This window comes from Siniperca chuatsi, linkage group LG22 (genome assembly GCF_020085105.1).
Source record: "Siniperca chuatsi isolate FFG_IHB_CAS linkage group LG22, ASM2008510v1, whole genome shotgun sequence".
Classification (NCBI taxonomy): domain Eukaryota; kingdom Metazoa; phylum Chordata; class Actinopteri; order Centrarchiformes; family Sinipercidae; genus Siniperca; species Siniperca chuatsi.
Window position 1 is genome coordinate 23,719,625 of NC_058063.1, and position 18,414 is coordinate 23,738,038.

At 41.5% G+C, this 18,414-nt stretch overlaps 4 protein-coding genes across 20 annotated transcripts in view; 1 reads left to right on the forward strand and 3 right to left on the reverse strand.

The window, feature by feature from the left end:
* Positions 1 to 18,414, forward strand: part of LOC122870221 (Fc receptor-like protein 5) — a 337,942-nt gene that overhangs the window by 224,650 nt on the left and 94,878 nt on the right. The window lies entirely within an intron of this gene.
* Positions 1 to 18,414, reverse strand: part of LOC122870097 — a 387,819-nt gene that overhangs the window by 39,341 nt on the left and 330,064 nt on the right. The gene's annotated exons all lie outside the window — the stretch shown is intronic.
* LOC122870235 (low affinity immunoglobulin gamma Fc region receptor II-like) overlaps positions 1 to 18,414 on the reverse strand; it is a 29,764-nt gene that overhangs the window by 4,321 nt on the left and 7,029 nt on the right. The window contains exons 6-8 of one of the 5 annotated variants that reach the window (XM_044184290.1): positions 18,110 to 18,199; positions 16,254 to 16,343; positions 12,595 to 13,138 (exon numbers count right to left, since the gene is read on the reverse strand). The exons of 1 other annotated variant lie outside the window; for it this stretch is intronic. In XM_044184290.1, the coding sequence (XP_044040225.1) occupies positions 13,062 to 13,138; positions 16,254 to 16,343; positions 18,110 to 18,199 (257 nt within the window). In that variant the 3' untranslated portion in view covers positions 12,595 to 13,061. Of the gene's footprint in view, positions 1 to 12,594; positions 13,139 to 16,253; positions 16,344 to 18,109; positions 18,200 to 18,414 lie in introns of those variants that run through there. 3 more of the 5 variants (XM_044184291.1, XR_006376512.1, XR_006376513.1) reach the window with 3 other exon arrangements.
* The window catches only part of LOC122870229 (low affinity immunoglobulin gamma Fc region receptor II-like), a 30,084-nt gene continuing 24,264 nt past the window's right edge, over positions 12,595 to 18,414 (reverse strand). The window contains exons 8-9 of the mRNA XM_044184259.1: positions 15,835 to 15,840; positions 12,595 to 13,010 (exon numbers count right to left, since the gene is read on the reverse strand). The gene's annotated coding sequence lies outside the window, so the exon portion shown is untranslated. The remainder of the gene's footprint in view (positions 13,011 to 15,834; positions 15,841 to 18,414) is intronic.

The window sequence follows — 18,414 nt, forward strand, 5'->3', positions numbered from 1 at the left end:
GTTAGAGTCCCACATTGGGCAGTTCTTCCTTTGCACCTTGGTGAGGCTACAATTGTAACCTCACCATGGGTTCATTTTAGCTTCTGCAGGCGTTTTTGTAACGTGTCCGTTGGATGGTACACTACATTTCTGAGATGTTTATGGTCCACTTGGCTTTCCACGGTATGCAGAGTGGTGTGTATTTATACAGCAACAGAATCCTAATCTGGACCAAGTGTGAGGAGCACAGGTGGAGCTGAGGTGTGGAAAGCGAGCAGCGATCACCATGGCTGAGTCTGATAGGATGAAATGCCTCTTAGGTCTCAGTATCTCCTCAATGGAACACTTACTCTGAAAATCAGTCAGACTGACACGAGAAGAAGCTCAGTGGTCTGCTGAGCGCTGCACTGTATTGAGTTGTGTTTGTAGAGAGGAGTTGGGGTTTTCCATTCACTTCAATACTGTCAGAGTTTTATCACAGCGGCATCTGGTGGACGTTAGAGGATTTGCAGCTCGACACACTTCAGCTCTGACTGACACATTTGGCTGAGCAAACTGCTGATTGTGTAAATATTATTTTTAAATGTGTGTTTGTGTCCTACATAATGTGATCAATGTAACATCTATGTATAATTCTATACATGTGAGGACAAAAACGGACAAAAACAGGTCATTTACTTGCAGACCAAAGACTGATTGGTTGATAACTGGATCAATGAGACTGGATGAAAGTTATGCTTCAGGTCCAAACATGTAATTCAACTCAAAATGCAGCACGTCACAGTCTGTGCCCAGAGATCTGTCTGACAGGGAAAGAAATCCTCATATAAATGTTGTGAACGTAACGCAAACTCTGATGTGACATTTTGACTTTGATAACGTCGTAAAGAGCAGAGAAACTCAGAGCGCCTGCAGTCACTGGATGAGGGCAGAAAGACTCAAGCTCTCAGATGAAAAAGCTTCTCTGAGTTTGTGTCTTTGTGGCATCATCAGCCTGAACTCTTAAATCCTCCCTGTTTGACTTCCAGCTGTGTCCTCAACACCGACTTCTCTATCAGGGTCTCTGAGACACAATCAGTGAGTTTCAGACGCTGACAGAAGAAGTTTACTCACCTTGGTTTGTTGTGCAGCTCAGCAGTGAGGTCAGAACTGAAGAGAAACGACAGTGATGAGAATAATCCAAGAAAAACACCAGACCTTCCTTTTAATGGGAACTTGAAGGCAACACAGAACAAACTCACTGCACATAAGAGCAGATACACAGAGAAGCCAGCTCCTCTGAGTTAGTGCATCTGTAAATCCTGTGACCTGGATGACTGAAACTCTTCTTAGATAACTTTTACAGTGTTTGACACTGCAGCTCGCTCCAATAAACTCTGATGTTAAGCCTTTAACATACAAATCTTCTTCAGCTGTTGTCACTTCCTGCTCTTAAAGGTTGTATCAGAGTAAAGTGAGAACATTTTCTGAACTTATGAATCTTCTCTTCCTGTTTGCTCATCACATTTCTCTGTAATGTTAGTTACATCTTACTCTCTCTAGACTTTCCTTTATTGCTTGTTTTTCTCACACTGATCAATAAACTCTTCTGTCTTTTTATAAAATCAAAAAAAAAGTTTTCATGTTGTCTCACGTTTAACAGGAGCCTTATATTCCGATTTTAATCGGTTTAAAAGCCCAAACAGAATAAAAATGTTCCATAAACACCTCAGTCAGAATAAACAGGCCCAAACCGGTTGCAGAGGGGTTTGAACCTTTTCATAAACCGATCAAACGAAAAATTGTACCACGTAAATGATGAACCTGATTACCCCCGTGACGTAAAGGACATACGCTTCTCCACTTTCAAAGGAAGCATATGTTGTTATCATGCTGTTGCTTAATTAAGAGCAACACGATAATGGCAAATACTGCGCTGATCAGAGGATAGATATCCATCTTCAGGGAGCTGATCAAACACATGCCACGAGGCCTTTGAGAAAGACAGATGCATGAGTATTCATCACTTTTGCGCATATCACACAGCTGTTCGATTATATGTGTCGGCACATCTAAAAAGTTGACCGTATGAGGTCACATCCATGTAAACAGTTGATCCGAAATGTTTACCATGTTCACCATCTTAGTTTAATGTGTTAGCATGCTAACATTAGCTAATTGGCACTAAACAAAAAGTCCAGCTGAGGTTGTTCTGCAGGTATTTGGTCATAAACCAAGTTAAAACGTTGACCTGATGATGGCGCTAGATGGAAAGTCAGAGGATAACCTTCTCCCATCTCCCATCAGTCCTCTGCCCTTGCCGGCCATCATCTTCTCTCCACTTCACCTCCATTCCCCGGTACCGTGCAATAAACCTTCATAACCTCACCTGTGTCCTGCGTTTGGGTCCAACTTGCTTAGCATTGTAACAGAGGATATATTTATTAATAGCCATATAAAATATATTTTTGAGTATATTCACTTAATGAGTGAATAGGCATTTAACACTTCTTGACATTTTAGGTCAATAAACAAACAAAGAAATAAACAAATACATGTAAATAAAGGATTCAATGTTTACCAACCGTCCTTTTATTCTGGAGATGATTTGAAACAGCATTTAGACTTTTTTTTATCTTCTTAACCCCACTGCTGTGAATAATGAATAATAAATAACTGGAGAGTTATATATAAATGCACACAAAAAATAAGTTACGAGAGAACAGACAAACAGACATCAACAGAACACAGTTAAAAACAAATACTTGCACGTGTGGAGTAGTTTGTAATCATGGTTTTAAATTGACCTATAGGCACAAATGTGTTGAGCTTCAGTGTGTGTTGTAAAATGTTCCAAGTGTGTTCAGCACAAAAACCAAAAGCAGTTTTCCCAAATTGAGTGTTTGCACGCGGGACATCGAGCTTCGACCACTAGATGGAGTCAGATAATGACTGTGGGACCAGTTTAATAAGGAAGTGATGTAATGTGGCAAGTTGCCATTAAAGGCTTTATAAATAAATAGAAACCAATGGCTGTCACGTCTTACTGTTAGAGATGCCCACCCAGCCGTTTCATACAAGACGCAATGATGAGCAGAATAACTGTCACCGGTAATAAATCTTAGGGCGGAGTGATAAACTGAATCTAACAGTTTAAGAGTGGAGGCAGAGGCGTGTCTATAGATAACATCACCATAGTTCAAGACAGACAAGAAGGTGGACTCAGTTACCCACTTCCTACTGATTTGGAAAATTAGCTCTGTTTCTGTACAAATATCCAGTTTTTGCTTGCTGACAGGTGTGTCAATGTGAAATTAAAACGTAACTTCTTGAACCAGCTAGATCCCAAGATATTTGTACTCTGAAACTCTCGATACTCCATTCATAGTGATAATATGCAAACTATTGTCCACAGTATCTCTGGCTCTAGAAAATACCATGTATTTAGTCTTGCTTGCATTCAGGACTAATTTCAAATTAAAATGCAGCTTGCAATTTGTCAGACTTGTTGTAGTATCTCAGTGGCTGAGTGTGCAGTGTTAGCAAAGCAATACAGAACTGTATAATCCGCATAAAGATGGGCATTACAGTTTGTTATAGCGGATGTAACACTGTTAATATAAATTGTGAACAAGACAGGACCCAACATTGAACCTTGTGGAACCCCCTTTGACTGGTAGAAATATAGAACAATCATTTCCTTAGAATCACTCATTGCTGTCTATGAGACAGATAGTCCTGAAACCATTTACAGGATTTATAATCCAAACCAGTATCTCATAGACTCTGTAGGAGCATAGCATGATCAACAGTGTCAAATGCTTTTATTGAATCAACAAAGAGGGAAGCACAATATTTCCCTTTGTCAACAGCAGATACAATATAATGTATAACCAAAGTAATAGCAGTGACAGTACTGTGTTTAGCTTTAAACCAGGTTGGTGTGGACTAACCAAATTTCTTATTCTTATTATTAATGACTTCAGCAAGACAGGACAGTTTGGAAATTGGCCGACAGTTATTAAGATCACTTTTATCACCGCCCTCATGCAGTGGGACTACATGTGCAGATTTCCAGACCTGAGGGATGACTCCAGTAGAAATGGAGAGACTAGTTGCTTCCCTACAGTCATTAGCTTGAAGTGCCTCTTTAACAACAGAGGAGGTGAAGGCCTGTAGGGTGAACTGAGAGGAGGGCACATGAGCTATAACACTATAACAGCAGATCCTGAGTACACCATATCAAGCTGATTTCCAGCAGCAGCAAAATGTGTGTTGAAAGCACGGCAAATCTCTCATGTCTTATTTATTTGGCAGGCATTAAATGTAACATGAGCAGGAATAGATATAGAGGATTTGTTTTTATTTACATTTACTGCTTACCAGAATTTTTACGGGTTTCTTAAAGAATCAGAGATTAATTCTTTGTGATCATTTGCTATGGCCTTTCTCAAAGAGGATGTGCATTTATTTCTGAGTGCCCAGTGGGCTGCTTCACCAGTTCGCCTCGCTAAAGCTCAGGCGTTGTCCCTTGCCTTGAACAGCATTGATAATTAGGTGGAGAACCAGGGGCTTGATCAATCTTTTAACCTAAGCTTTTTAAAAGGTGCATTTTATCATTGATAGCAAGTAATGAATTTGTGAAATATTCCAATGCCATTTCTGCATCTGGTATTTCAGAGGTGTGATGCATATTACTGTCAGCAAGGTCCCTGAGTCAAGCCTGTTCATTAAAGGTTTTTAAGATTCTTTTAATAAGAATCCTGGAGCCTGATCTTTCCAGTTTAGTACTTCTGATGCAGGCTAGAGGACAGGGGTCATTAAGGCCAAAAACTCCAGAAGCAGTAATTTTGTCCCTCCTATTGGACAGAATCAAATCTATCAGTGTTGATTGTGAAGGATCCTTTGAATCAGGTCTGGTCGGCTCATCAGTTAGCTGTGACAGATCGAGATTGTCACACATCTCTTGTAGACTATTTGAGTCATTTGCTAACCAGTTTAGATTAAAGTTACCTAGAACCAGCAACTGAGTTACTGTACCGAGCAAGTAAGTCTGCTGGTTTATTAACTGCACTAGAGTCTATTCTGTACAAGTTATAGTAACTGTATGCAGGGAAACCTCAGAACTGTGTACACTCTGTTTAAGCCAGGTTTCAGTCAGAACCAGGATATCGAGTCAGTCTGTGATACGCAAATTGTCAGCTGATCTAATTTGATTGATTACACAGCCTTCTGATATTTAAATACATCAATCCCAGGCCATTTCTGGATTTGAAAACATATGGGTTAAATAACACCTGACCAAAGTCTTACTCGCAAATGGCAACCTGGAGCTTGTTTGGGTTTTCTGATTTTTAAATGTTTAGGGTTATAACAACTTGTAGAAGAACTAGGCTGGCCTGCAGCTGGCCCGCTGCAAAGAGTCTGATTACAAACACGACCTGATACTGATCAGTACATTATCAGTAGTATAAAAGTGTTATTTGTTTTTGCCATGCAGGACAATACAGGCTGAACTTGCTGACGCAGAGTCGTGTGGCCAGGCGTGCTGAAGACGTTTCCTCCAGACAGCATCAAATTTCCAAAACCCACTTTAAAGTTTGTTGCTTGCTGACTTTCAGAAGAGAGAGAGAAGACTGAACTACTGGCTGGAATGTCATGAGAGTTTGTACAGACATTCATGTTCCCCAGAAGATGAATCCTAATATTAAGACTTTAGTAATTAAGTGTCATCATAATGAAGCCTACAAGCGTCATTGCATGGCGACTGCAGCAGTGTCCCTTGTGGAATTCACCCTGGGCTGGGATAGTATGACTGATAGCTTGTGCTGTGTACACCCGGTATGTAAGGTGTTTTTCCCTGTGTAGTCTAACTCATGCAAAAAATGCACAGTTAGATAAGAGAAAGTGGGGGAAGGTACAAACCAAGGTCTGACACTAACGGAGAGGCACTGAGAGAATGAGCTGTGGAAAAATGCTGAAGGTTGTATGACAGGGTGTGGCTTTCACATATAATCAACTGCTTTGTGCCTTAAACTTCAGACACAACTGGGGAGCCGTAGATCCAAGACGGTGAGCATGTTGTGTCTCCAGATATATCTGTATTGTTTGTTTGCTTGTTTGTTTGTTTGTTTACAGATGGTGATCCTGACCGCACACCCCTCAGCAGAGTAGTGGGAAGATTAAACAAAGCTGTGAGAGATAAGTTTCCCTTGCCAAACCCCGGAGTGATTTCAAAGCTCCCGTGGGAAAAAGACCAGACACCTAGAGCATATTTGGAAAAATGTAAGGAAGAGTGGAACAGACAGACAGGGTGCCACCCAGGTAAAACAGGGGTACAACAGGAGTGGTTCAGGAGAGCAGTAATGGAGGGGGTTCCAGGTAAAGTAAAAGAAGCCATTATGAGTAATCCTGATTTGCCAGGCAGTGACTCACACGTATGGGAGAAACACTTGCATCACCTACAGAGAGCTAGAGATGAGGCTATAGAGGAAGATAGCACCACTAAGGACTTGCAGTTGCAGTTGTTGAAATTAGAGTTAGCTAAAGCTAAGAAAGACCTGACAGAAAGGAATAAAAGTAAGAAACAAATGGTAGCTGTTGCACCCCCAGCTCCAGAATCGATACCTGACCTTTTTCCTATTCCACCTTGGGAAGAACAGGGGCACCCACTGAGAAGGCCCCAAGGGTACGGTTGGTTGTGGTGCATGTGCATGAAAAGACTGACCACCCACTTGCTGCTGAGTTGTTGGAGAGTTTACCGGACCATCTCTGGTCCACTGGACCGACGGACGTAGGGCTGCCTGATTGTGAACCAATTACCTTTAAAGTCACACAACATGCAGCAGGAGTGGCAAAAATCCTCCAGAAGACAGCCCACATAGTAATGGGCCACCCCTTGACAGTACTCACAACACACAGTGTAGTAGAATTTGTAAACTCACAGACATTCACCATGACATCTCTTAGACAACAGAGACTCTGTAAAAAATTGGAGGCACCGAATTTGACTTTCACACATGTCTGCCATGCATCAACATGGCAGACAGAATGGGAACAGGTGAGCCACATGAGTGCGAGAGGGAAATCACAAAGGATGTCAAGGTGAGAGCAGATTTAGAAGCTCAACCAGTGCTAGGCTCAGAACAGTTGTTCACAGATGGGTGTTATAAACATGACATAAACGGATTGCAGGCAGGATATGCTGTAGTCAGGCAGACAGACACAGGATATGAAACAGTAAGAGCAGAGCAGCTGCAGGGACAGCAATCTGCACAGAGGGCAGAGGTCATAGCAGTCACAGAAGGACTCAAATGGGGAAAAGATAAAGAAGTGACCATCTATACAGGACTGAACAGGAACTTGTGTCATTGGTGGCATCCATTCCTAGCAGATAGGACTAGGCATTTTGTAAAAAGTTGTACAGTTTGTTCTCATTTTAATCCCAAACCAGTGGAGAAGCTGGAGATGGGAAGGTTTCCCATCACAACCTGTCCAGGACAGGAAGTGGTAATTGACTACACTGACATGATTGAGTCAGCGAGAGGTTGTAAGTATTTGTTGGTGTGTGTGGATACGTTCACAGGCTGGCCAGAGGCGGGGCTGGCAAAGAGGTAAGACAGTGCCACTGTAGTCAAGTGCTTGATTAATTATTACATCCCAAGGCATGGTTTTCCAGCAAAAATTAGATCAGATAATGGCACTCACTTCAAAAACACAGATCTACGGAGAGTAGAAACAATGCTGGGTTTGAAACATAAATTCGGCACTGTCTACCACCCCCAGTCACAAGGTTAGGTGGAGAGAATGAACCAAAACATCAAACAAAAATTGGCTAAAATCTGTGCACAGACCAAATTGAATTGGGTTGATGCATTACCTCTAGCCCTGATGACGATCAGGAGTTCACTTAACCAAAGTAAAGACTTCACGCCATATGAGTTACTTACAGGGAGACAGTATCCAGGGCCTAGTGCTGCTCCGGGACTAGGAAAGGAAGGAGAAAAAATGGAACACAAGACATATTTTAACGAACTGCAAGCTATTGTTTCAGATTTCAGGTTGGCGAAAGGCAGGCGCTGACAGAAGGATCCACTCTACCCACAGCCTGGTGGGTATTTGTTAGAATAAAAATGTACATAAGTTATCCCATTTATGTTTTGTTCTTAGTAGCCTTTAAAGTACACAGCAATGCTGTGTGTATATGTGTGTTATTAAACTTGTGTCTGTGAGATTAACAGGAATGCACCCTGCCATACCGACAGGGCAGGCGGACACCGCACCAGATGGTCTCATGAGTTGTGGCTGCCATCAAGGCCGCTCTCACGAGATAGACCTGACAACACCACTTTGTTTCTTTTCTTATTGTAGTAGTATATACTTCCCCCACCCTTTAGAAAACTATGTAACAGGGAATCTCCTAAACTGAATAAAAAAGAGGAGGCTGCATGGATGCACTTCAGAGTGAGTAGGAGATGTAACTGAATGCATCTATGCTTACTCTCCTCGAGTAAAACTTAAGTTAATGCCTTTGTCTTTCTTTCCTTGTATATGATTTAAATGTTCTAGGTATCTTGAACCTGACAGTATTACTGAGAGTCATCAAAAGGAAGTGGTCAGAGCCCAGGTGGACAGGACTGTTTGAGGTCACAGAGAGTACATCACATGCGGTCCTGGTAAAAGGTAAAGGCGACACCTGGTTCCACTGGAGCCAGTGCACGGTGGCTGAGGAGCCAGGACGAAGTGTGGAGGAGATCGGAGCAGATCCACGGCAACTACAAGCTGAAAGCACCGGCTCGGCTGAGTCGGAGAACACCCAGACCCCAACAAAAGAGGCAGAATAATCCTCTGGTCTGCAGTCGAAAGGTACAGGGAAGTCAACCCCTGTACCCCGAGAGGAATCAGCGACAAAAACACACTGTTAGCTGCAAAAGATGAAGTGCTAGTAACCTCTCCTCTAGGTCATAGAAGAGCGTGCTGGACGAACACAATTCCCAGCCAGAAGTTGAGGATGACGTCACATCTAGAAGAATAGACTGTGAAACTAAAAAGAAGGTTTTAATCTCCTGAAACAGAGGTTGCTGTTTCAGTACAAGGTTATAGAAAAGTTCCAGTCATAAGATGGGGATGTGGGGAAGTCCTAAGTGGCTTGCTGTAGTAGTTTTTGTGAGTGTAATAATTGTGCCTTTAACTTTGTATTTGTGTGGTGAATTTCAGGAGAGGTCATCCATTCCCAGAGAAAGGAGGGAGGTTGCCTCCCAATAGGTCAATTTTGCTTTCTTGAGCTACTTTTGCAGCTATTATTGTAACTTGGTGTTGCTGCATTCCATGCGCCAGAGCACTGTGTGTAAGAGTAATCACATCCACAATTGAGAAACAAGAGAGTGGGGGGAAGAATATGATGATGCCTCTCTGGGGTGCTACTGAACCAGATCCAGAGGAGGAGATGGAACTGGAAAGATGGAGTTAGAAGTGATCTCTTTTTTTAGAGATCAAAAGGGGGATTGTGGAATTCACCCTTGGCTGGGATAGTATGACTGATAGCTTGTGCTGTGTACACCCAGTATGTAAGATGTTTTTCCCTGTGTAGTCTAACTCATGCAAAAAATGCACAGTTAGATAAGAGAAAGTGGGGGAAGGTACAAACCAAGGTCTGACACTAACGGAGAGGCACTGAGAGAATGAGCTGTGGAAAAATGCTGAAGGTTGTATGACAGGGTGTGGCTTTCACATATAATCAACTGCTTTGTGCCTTAAACTTCAGACACAACTGGGGAGCCGTAGATTCAAGACGGTGAGCATGTTGTGACTCCAGATATATCTGTATTGTTTGTTTGCTTGTTTGTTTGTGGGGAAATAAATACTTGTAAAAGACATTGGTAGGTCTCGTGTGGATCCCTTCTCATAAACCGACTCGGAGAGAGGTTGGCGTACCTCGACACCCTGTAAAATAAAGACATACTACTAAACACAAGGGTGTTTATCTAAATTAGTGAAACTTTTTTAAATCTTGAATTTATGACATGAAGTAAACGTTTCACTTACTGAGTCCAAAATATGAGATACTGAGTTGTTTTCATCTAAAAAAGGATCCTTTTGTCTCACGAGTTTGACTTTTTAATGTCCAAATTGTGACTTAGTATCTTCTAGGTTTGACTTACTATTTTTATTATTCTTGACTTTATCCTTTTGTCTTTTTCTGCTTTTGATGAACTCAGTAATAACAGAGCCTAAACAGTAAGTATGAATAGCAGCAGGTACTTTAACTTTACAGTCTCCTGCAGGAACCACATCAGCTTCTGCACATTACAGTAAGGGAGGAAATGTCAGTGCCGACAAGGTCAAAGGTCACGTGAGCTAACAGACACATTGGAAAGCTCAATAAGAAAGAAAAGCTGCTCCTTCAGTCACTAAACGTCAGTGGTTTACTGTCAGAGCACAGCAACATCCAGAGAGAGGAAAACAAGGAAGGGAAGAGCAGAAGATGGTGGAACAGCAGCACTCTGTTCTCTTCATTATTTCTCTTTCTGCTCTGTCTGCTTCATGACCAGCAGGTGGCGCTCAAACACACTCTGACTCTTCAACACCACCTGTGGAACATCCACCTTCACGTCTGCTTCTCTGGAAGTTAAAGTCTGTTTCTTTCCTGTGGCCTGATCCACTCAGAGACATTATAATATATATATATTATATAGACAGCTGGTTTATCCAGCGGCCATTAGCTGGTGCCAACGGCAGAAAACTCTCTGCTCTGTTCTCAGTTTCTTATCTCTACCGTTTTTACATATTTTCCTTTTTAAGTTATGAGTGTGTGAAAGGTCAGTGAATGATTCAGAGTGTCCCTGACGGAGTACAGGGCTGTGGTGGGTAACTTTGTTTCATGGTGCGAGCAGAACCATCTGCAGCTCAATGCGACAAAGTCAAAGGAGCTGATTGTAGATCTACGGAGGGCCAAGGCACCAGTGACCCCGGTTTCCATCCAGGGGGTCAGTGTGGACATTGTGAAGGACTACAAGTACCTGGGAGTATACTTAGATAACAAACTGGACTGGACCAAGAACACTCAGGCTGTTTACAGGAAGGGCCAGAGCCGCCTCTATTTTCTGAGGAGGCTGAGGTCCTTCAACATCTGCTGGACCATGCTGAAGATGTTTTATGAGTCTGTGGTGGCCAGTGCTATCCTGTATGCTGTTGCATGGTGGGGCAGCAGGCTGAGGGTAGCGGACGCTAACAGACTCAACAAACTGATCCGTCAGACCGGTGACATTGTGGGGGTGGAGCTGGACTCTCTGGCGGTGGTGTCAGAGAGGAGGATGCTGGCCAAACTACACGCCATCTTGGACAGTGTCTCCCACCCGCTCCATGACGTGCTGGTCAAACAAAGGAGCACCTTCAGCGGAAGACTCATCCCCCCACAATGCACCACAGAGCGCCACAGGAAGTCATTCCTGCCTGTGGCCATCAGACTCTTTAACTCCTCCCTCTAAGTGTCAGTCTGTTTGACCCTAGGTCACTAAACTGGTCATTGAGCATTACATCTCCGCCATAATTAATAATAATTGTGCAATATTCTGTTTACTACTCAAGTGCAATATTAGTTTTCCCTTGTTAGTTTTTCTTATTTATTGTTACTGATACTATATACCTCAATTACTCTCGACAGTACATGCACCTCCGCTTATTACTATTATTTATTACATAATTAGTGACATTGTATTTTATACTGTACTTCACCATCTACCAGTAAACCCACTTGGTTCTCGACACTTAGTTTATCTTATACTTATACCAACATGTTACTTAATTTATTTCTGACCTGTTTATAGTGTATAATAAGTGTATATAATCGTTTTCTCCTGTGTGCACTGACGTAAAGGCGAGCTACTGTAACAAAGAGTTTCCCTACGGGGATCAATAAAGTATTTCTGATTCTGATTCTGATTCTGATACCTGTGGGCCTACCTCGACATAAAGACACCATGAGGACAGTGGAGATGCAGTACGGACAGAACACCACCAGGTGGCAGACCAGTCTGAACACAAGCTGGAGGGGGGCTGAGGCAGGGGGTGGGGCAGAGGCAGAGAAATATGGACAGCACAGGTCAAGAAGAGAAGAAGAAAAGGTGGAGGTGAGAAGAAGCCCATTAAAAGGAGAAAAGCTCTGCAGGAAAGTGACTTTTAAATACATTTTCACACAGAACGAGGACTGTGGATTTTGTCCTCCGTCACTTCCATCAGAAGCACATTAGGAAGAGGTCTCTTAATGTCCAGTATGAACAGGAGGATTACAGCCAGAAAAACCTGTTTGAGTGTTCATATGGGAACCTGACTGTTGATACTTCATAATGTCGCTGTGTTTCTGAGTGGCTCATGAAAACCAGGACCTGGTGATTTAGATGACGTGTGATGTTTAAGCTGAGAAAAAACAGACTGAATCTTCTCAATAGTTCACCGACTAAAGAATCACAAACTGACACTCTGTACTGAAGCTGAATGACGTTCCTGCGGTTGCGGTTCTGTTTGTTTGTTCTTTGTTATCTGCACTGAAGAGAGGTGAGTATCGGTTGGCCACAGCCAAACCAGAACAAGTCACATTTTCCATCCGACAGCTTTGTGAAACCCATAGAACCACATGAGTAAAACAAGAATGAGACCAAAGTTTATTGATCCTGCAGAGAAACACATTCACTGCTGCGGCAACAAGAGTCCAAAAACATGAATAAATATCAACAACAGTAAAGTTAGTTAATATATAAACCACAAAACAACTGGAAGTTATCATTAGATTCTGATTAATAGAAATATAAGAATAAAAGTGCAACCAAACAGGTAACATGTTGGTGTTGTGCACTGTACTGAAACACTTTGAGGGAAAAAACTGAGTGACTTAAAAAATAATTAACTATTTATTTAAATCTTTAGTTTTAGTTTTTTTATTTCACTGATATTTCACTAAAAACATAAAACATGCTCTACATTTGACCTTTTCGTCTATGAAGCTGCATGAGTCTAATTTAGCTTCAACATTTAAGAATGAGAAGTAAAACACATGGCTGCACTGAGGTGTGAGGGGCTCTGAGGACCAGTTACAGGCCAGCTGGACGTCAGCGCTCGGACTGGTGTGAAGGTGTGAAGGTCGACCTCACTGACGAGTAGACGACCTCTGGCTCTGCTGGAAACTCTGAACACAGAAACACAAACAGTTCAAACAACATGAGAAGCTGTTGGAGACGAACAAACTCCATCACCAGACAAGAACTTCTATTTTGGACAACTCTGCTTCACGAAGTTCTCAGTAACTAGTTTCAAACTAGTGGTTTACATAATCAGGTTTTCTGCCCAAAATTCTTCAAAATAAGACGGTGTAGTCCCTCATTCGTCCAGGAGTGTTCTATCGTAGAAAAGGTTTCAGTCGTAGTCATCTGGACACTGTTTTCAGAATCAAGACGTTTCGGCTCCCATCCAGAAGTCATTCTCAATTGTGAAAAAATGGGACGGGAACTAGAAATTTAAGCTACTCTGAGTTACATAAGCCCTGCCCTCAGGAAGGAATCTGCCTGAGTATCTGTTGATTAGCTGGTTTCACCTGAAATTGTTTCCATGATGGCCCAGTAATCAGTAATTACTAATCCTACTTGGGCTATCAACAAAGTTAAAAGAGCCAAAAAAACAGGACAAAAGTGTAACAGAACCAAGAAGGAACGGTGTCTCCATCCCTTATGTATCTGGACTGTCTGAAAAACTACAAAGGATCTTTAGACAGCACGATGTTCCTGTTTTCTTTAAACCAGGCAACACTTTAAGACAGAAACTCGTTCACCCTAAGGACAAGATGCCCACACAGAAACAGAGCAATGTAGTCTACTCCATTCAATGCAGTGAGGAAAACTGCAAAGAACGGTACATAGGTGAGACCAAACAGCCACTTCACAAAAGACTTTATCAGCACAGACGACACGCTAACTCGGGATTGCAGAGCGCCGTGCATTTGCATCTAAAAGCTACAAACCGCACATTTGAAGACAGCGAGGTGAAGAGTCTAAGTAGAGAGAAGAGTTGCTTTGAAAGAGGAGTCAAGGAAGCCATTTTTGTGAAAAAAGAAAACCCCTCTTTGAACAGAAATGGTGGTCTGAGATTCAATCTGACCAAAGTTCACCACAGTGTATTAACACACTATTAACAGATACTCAGGTAGACTCCTTCCTGAGGGCAGGGCTTATGTAACACAGAGTAGCTTAAATGTCTGAGTTCCCGTCCCATTTTTTCACAATTGAGAATGACTTCTGCTGAAACATCTTGATTCTGAAAACAGTGTCCAGATGACTACGACTGAAACCTTTTTTACGATAATCAGGTTGCACCATGAAAACATGTCTTACGTAGTAAAGAATTTGTGTAACTCTGTTGCTAGGAAACATCTGTAGCACTGTCCAATCAAGAGCACTCAGCTATGGAAACAGGAAGTAACTTGTCATGAGCTGTAATATGACCTATAAAAATACATCTGGAGGTGAAATGATTCATTAAACTGATCTGCCGATCCTTTGTAAACGTGGGTCTGACTTTGTTTTATTGATCTCTGCAGTCATGTAGAAGTCTGTGTGTTCAGAGTGAGGGGGAAATATCAGATTAAGCTAAGCTAACCGACAGTGTTTGGTCATTTAGTCTTTATTATTATCAGCATGTTCTTGTAATTTGGTAATTTGAGGTATATTGTGTTTTTTATGAAATGTAATTTAAAGTCTTACATCATTATTAGACAGCAGATATTGTCAACAATATTTCCTTTTTTTGCTCTTCAGACTAAAGTGGTCATATATTAGCATGCTACTAATGTTGTATGCTAATATATGCTAATATACTATAGAACATTGGTTCTGTTCAGAAAGCATACTACATCATTTTATATGTTGGAATATGTTGTTCATAACACTTTGGCTATGTGTTTGGAAAAAATGTATTACAGCAGAAATAGCTAATGTCGGTGTATCGTCTGTTTCCATGGTGATAGACATGCCATGTGTCATAGAGTAGCTTAAATAAAATAAATCAAACTACCTTTAAAATTGAATCTAGTAATTCACACAACATATGTCAACATCTGATTTTAAGACCGTGTGGTAATAGATGTGTAAATGACCCTGCTGACCTTGTCTTAGCTTCAACCCAGAACTATATCTGGTTTAGAGATCCTTAGGTTTTGTCCTTCTGACTTTACATTCCTGTTACCCATATCTCTTTAAAGGAATAGTTCTACATTTTGGGAAATATTCTCTTTCTTTCTGGGAGTGAGATGCCAGAGGCCAGGCTATTTTCTGAGGAGGCTGAGGTCCTTCAACATCTGCCGGACAATGCTGAAGATGTTTTATGAGTCTGTGGTGGCCAGTGCTATCCTGTATGCTGTTGCATGCTGGGGCAGCAGGTTGAGGGTAGCGGACGCCAACAGACTCAACAAACTGATCCGTAAGGCCGGTGGCATTGTGGGGGTGGAGCTGGACTCTCTGGCAGTGGTGTCAGAGAGGAGGATGCTGGGTAAACTACACGCCATCTTGGACAGTGTCTCCCACCCGCTCCATGACGTGCTGGTCAAACAAAGGAGCACCTTCAGCGGAAGACTCATCCCCCCACAATGCACCACAGAGCGCCACAGGAAGTCATTCCTGCCTGTGGCCATCAGACTCTTTAACTCCTCCCTCTAAGTGTCAGTCTGTATGACCCGAAGTCACTAAACTGGACATTGAGCATTAACATCTCTGCCATAATTGAATAATTGTGCAATATTCTGTGTACTACTCCCGTGCAATATTAGTTTTCCCATGTTAGTTTTTCTTATTTATTGTTATTGATATTACATACCTCTATTACTCTCGACAGTACATGCACCTCTGCTTATTACTTATTACTTATTTTATTACATTGTATTATTATACTGTACTATCATCATCAACCGGTAAACCCACTTGGTACTTCAAACTTAGTTTATCTTATACTTATACCGACCTGATACTTAATTTATTTTCTGACCTGTTTTATAGTGTTTATAGTGTATTATATTGTTTGCTAGTACTTTCTCCTGTGTGCACTGACGTAAAGGCGAGCTACTGTAACAAAGAGTTTCCCTACGGGGATCAATAAAGTATTTCTGATTCTGATGAGAAGATTGATATCCATCTCAAGTTTGTGTGTTAAGTAGGGAGCTGGAATCAGGACATGGTTAGCTTAGCTTAGCATAAAGACTGGAAGCAGGAGGAAACCGCTAGCCTGGTTCAAAGTCCAGAAATAAAGAGCAGCTGTACCTCTCTTCCTGTTTGGTCTGATGGCTATTTGTCCATAACTGACGTCCTCTGTTCCTCTCACTGCTGAGTAAACTGCAGCTGGATCACTCTCTGGAAAACAAAATCCATACAAATCACATTACAGCAGGTACTACAGCTGATACCAGCACTGTTAGTATATTTACTGCTAGTGTTGGCACTACTAGTAGTACTGCAACACGTGTACTATAAAGAAGAATATTAATAATACTGCTGTGGAAATAGTTTTATTATAGACTTTATAAATGTCAGCAGGTTTTCTTCTTAACACCACTGCTGTGAAAGACCAAATATAACTGCAGTATTCATCTGAAACAGGAACCTGGACGATCACAAAGCTGCTCACTTCTGTTAAAACAAGTTCGCACATTTCAGCACAAACAGACAAACACATCCCCATCAGCTAACACAGACCACGCTGTAGTGAGAAACCACCAGCTTCAGACCACAGTTCACTGGAATCAACAGCAGGAAGCTGCTGCTGTTTGACATGCAGGGTGGAAAAAAGCTACAGAATGATCAACTTTATTAAAGGCCAGTTTGAGATGCAGGAAACACAACCAAGTTTTGGTCTACTGAGTTCATCTCTTCTTTTATTTAAAATCACTCAATGTGATAATTATTCACATTAAATAAACAGATCAATAGTAGTGTTTGAGTAAAACACATAACACAACAATTATAGCTACAGTATATTATATGTGAGCAGAATGCACAGAGATATGTAAATCTGCACATTTATAATGAATTTATATTATTTGTGTTTTTATTAACAGTGCTGCAGTGAAGCGTGTGCAGGGCCACGTTCAGCTGCAGGGTTTTTATCAGAAAGAGGAAACTGGACGACCACAGAGCTGTTAGCTTCTGTTGACAGATTCAGCGCAGGGCACAGAACAGACAGATTAACATCTTCAGGAGGAACCAGTGGGCTGAGAGTTGAGAGCCACAGACTGGAGGTCAGAAAGTATTGAGAGACAGACTAACATGTTGTTGGTTTGGGTCTTTTCATGGGGTTAGTTGTCAGAAAAAATATAGAATTACACCAGACTTTAATTATGTTAAGAAATTAAAATATAACAACATTTATCTAAAACTACAATATTTAACAATAAAAAGTGGGATTTAAAGGTTTTCCAAAGGAATAAATGATCCCAGTAATAAATCAGGGGTCCAGGCTTGGATCAGCTCCAGCTTCATGTGATCCTATAAATGATAAGTGGGTAATGGATGGACGTATGGAGCTTCTAAGGAGACTTTGTCAGGCTAAACAGACCTTGTTGGGGTTAAAGCAGATTCTATAGGGCTTAAACTGAAAAAGACTCTGCTGGGGCTGAAAGACACTTTAAATTCCAATTTTAACCTAAAATGAATAATCTATAATGGGATAGTTCAAAATAATGAAAGTGACTGGGAGAAGTACTTCCTGACAGGCTGGATTCAGGGTAAAAAGGTGCATGGAGATTGGCACACAGGTGTTGCAGGGGTTAAGTTCCCCGTATACAACAGCAGAGATATGTTTGATTCCCATTAGCAGTCTCTCTGGCTTGGTCGTGTATTCCAACAAAACCCATTAGCTTTGTTCATACTTTTGGGAAGCCAGTGGGGGATCTCATCCTTTGCTCCTGTCTTGTTTGCTTGAACCATCACCGGCTTCCCACTAATGAACAATGCCAACTATAGTAGAACATGCGACCAAACTGCTGAACCACAACAGAGAATTGAACAATAGGTACCACCGTGTGTACACCAACAACTAAACTCCGAGTACAGCCAACTTTTTTTGAGAAAGATGCTTAATAGTGTTGGTCCATGACTGAGACAAAGAAGAGCAGCTGTACCTCTCGTCCTGTTTGGTCTGATGGCTATTTGTCCATAGCTGACGTCCTCTGCTCCTCTCACTGCTGAGTAAACTACAGCTGGATCACTCTCTGGAAAACAAAATCCATACAAATCACATTACAGCAGGTACTACAGCTGATACCAGCACTGTTAGTAAATTTACTGCTATTACTACTGTGGTAACCGTTATACAAGAATTATTCAGATTATTTATGCTCCTACTACAATCAGTAATTAATATTTAGTAATACTCATGTTATTAGAATAGGACATAGTGGAACATTGCTAAATTATAGCAGCAAGT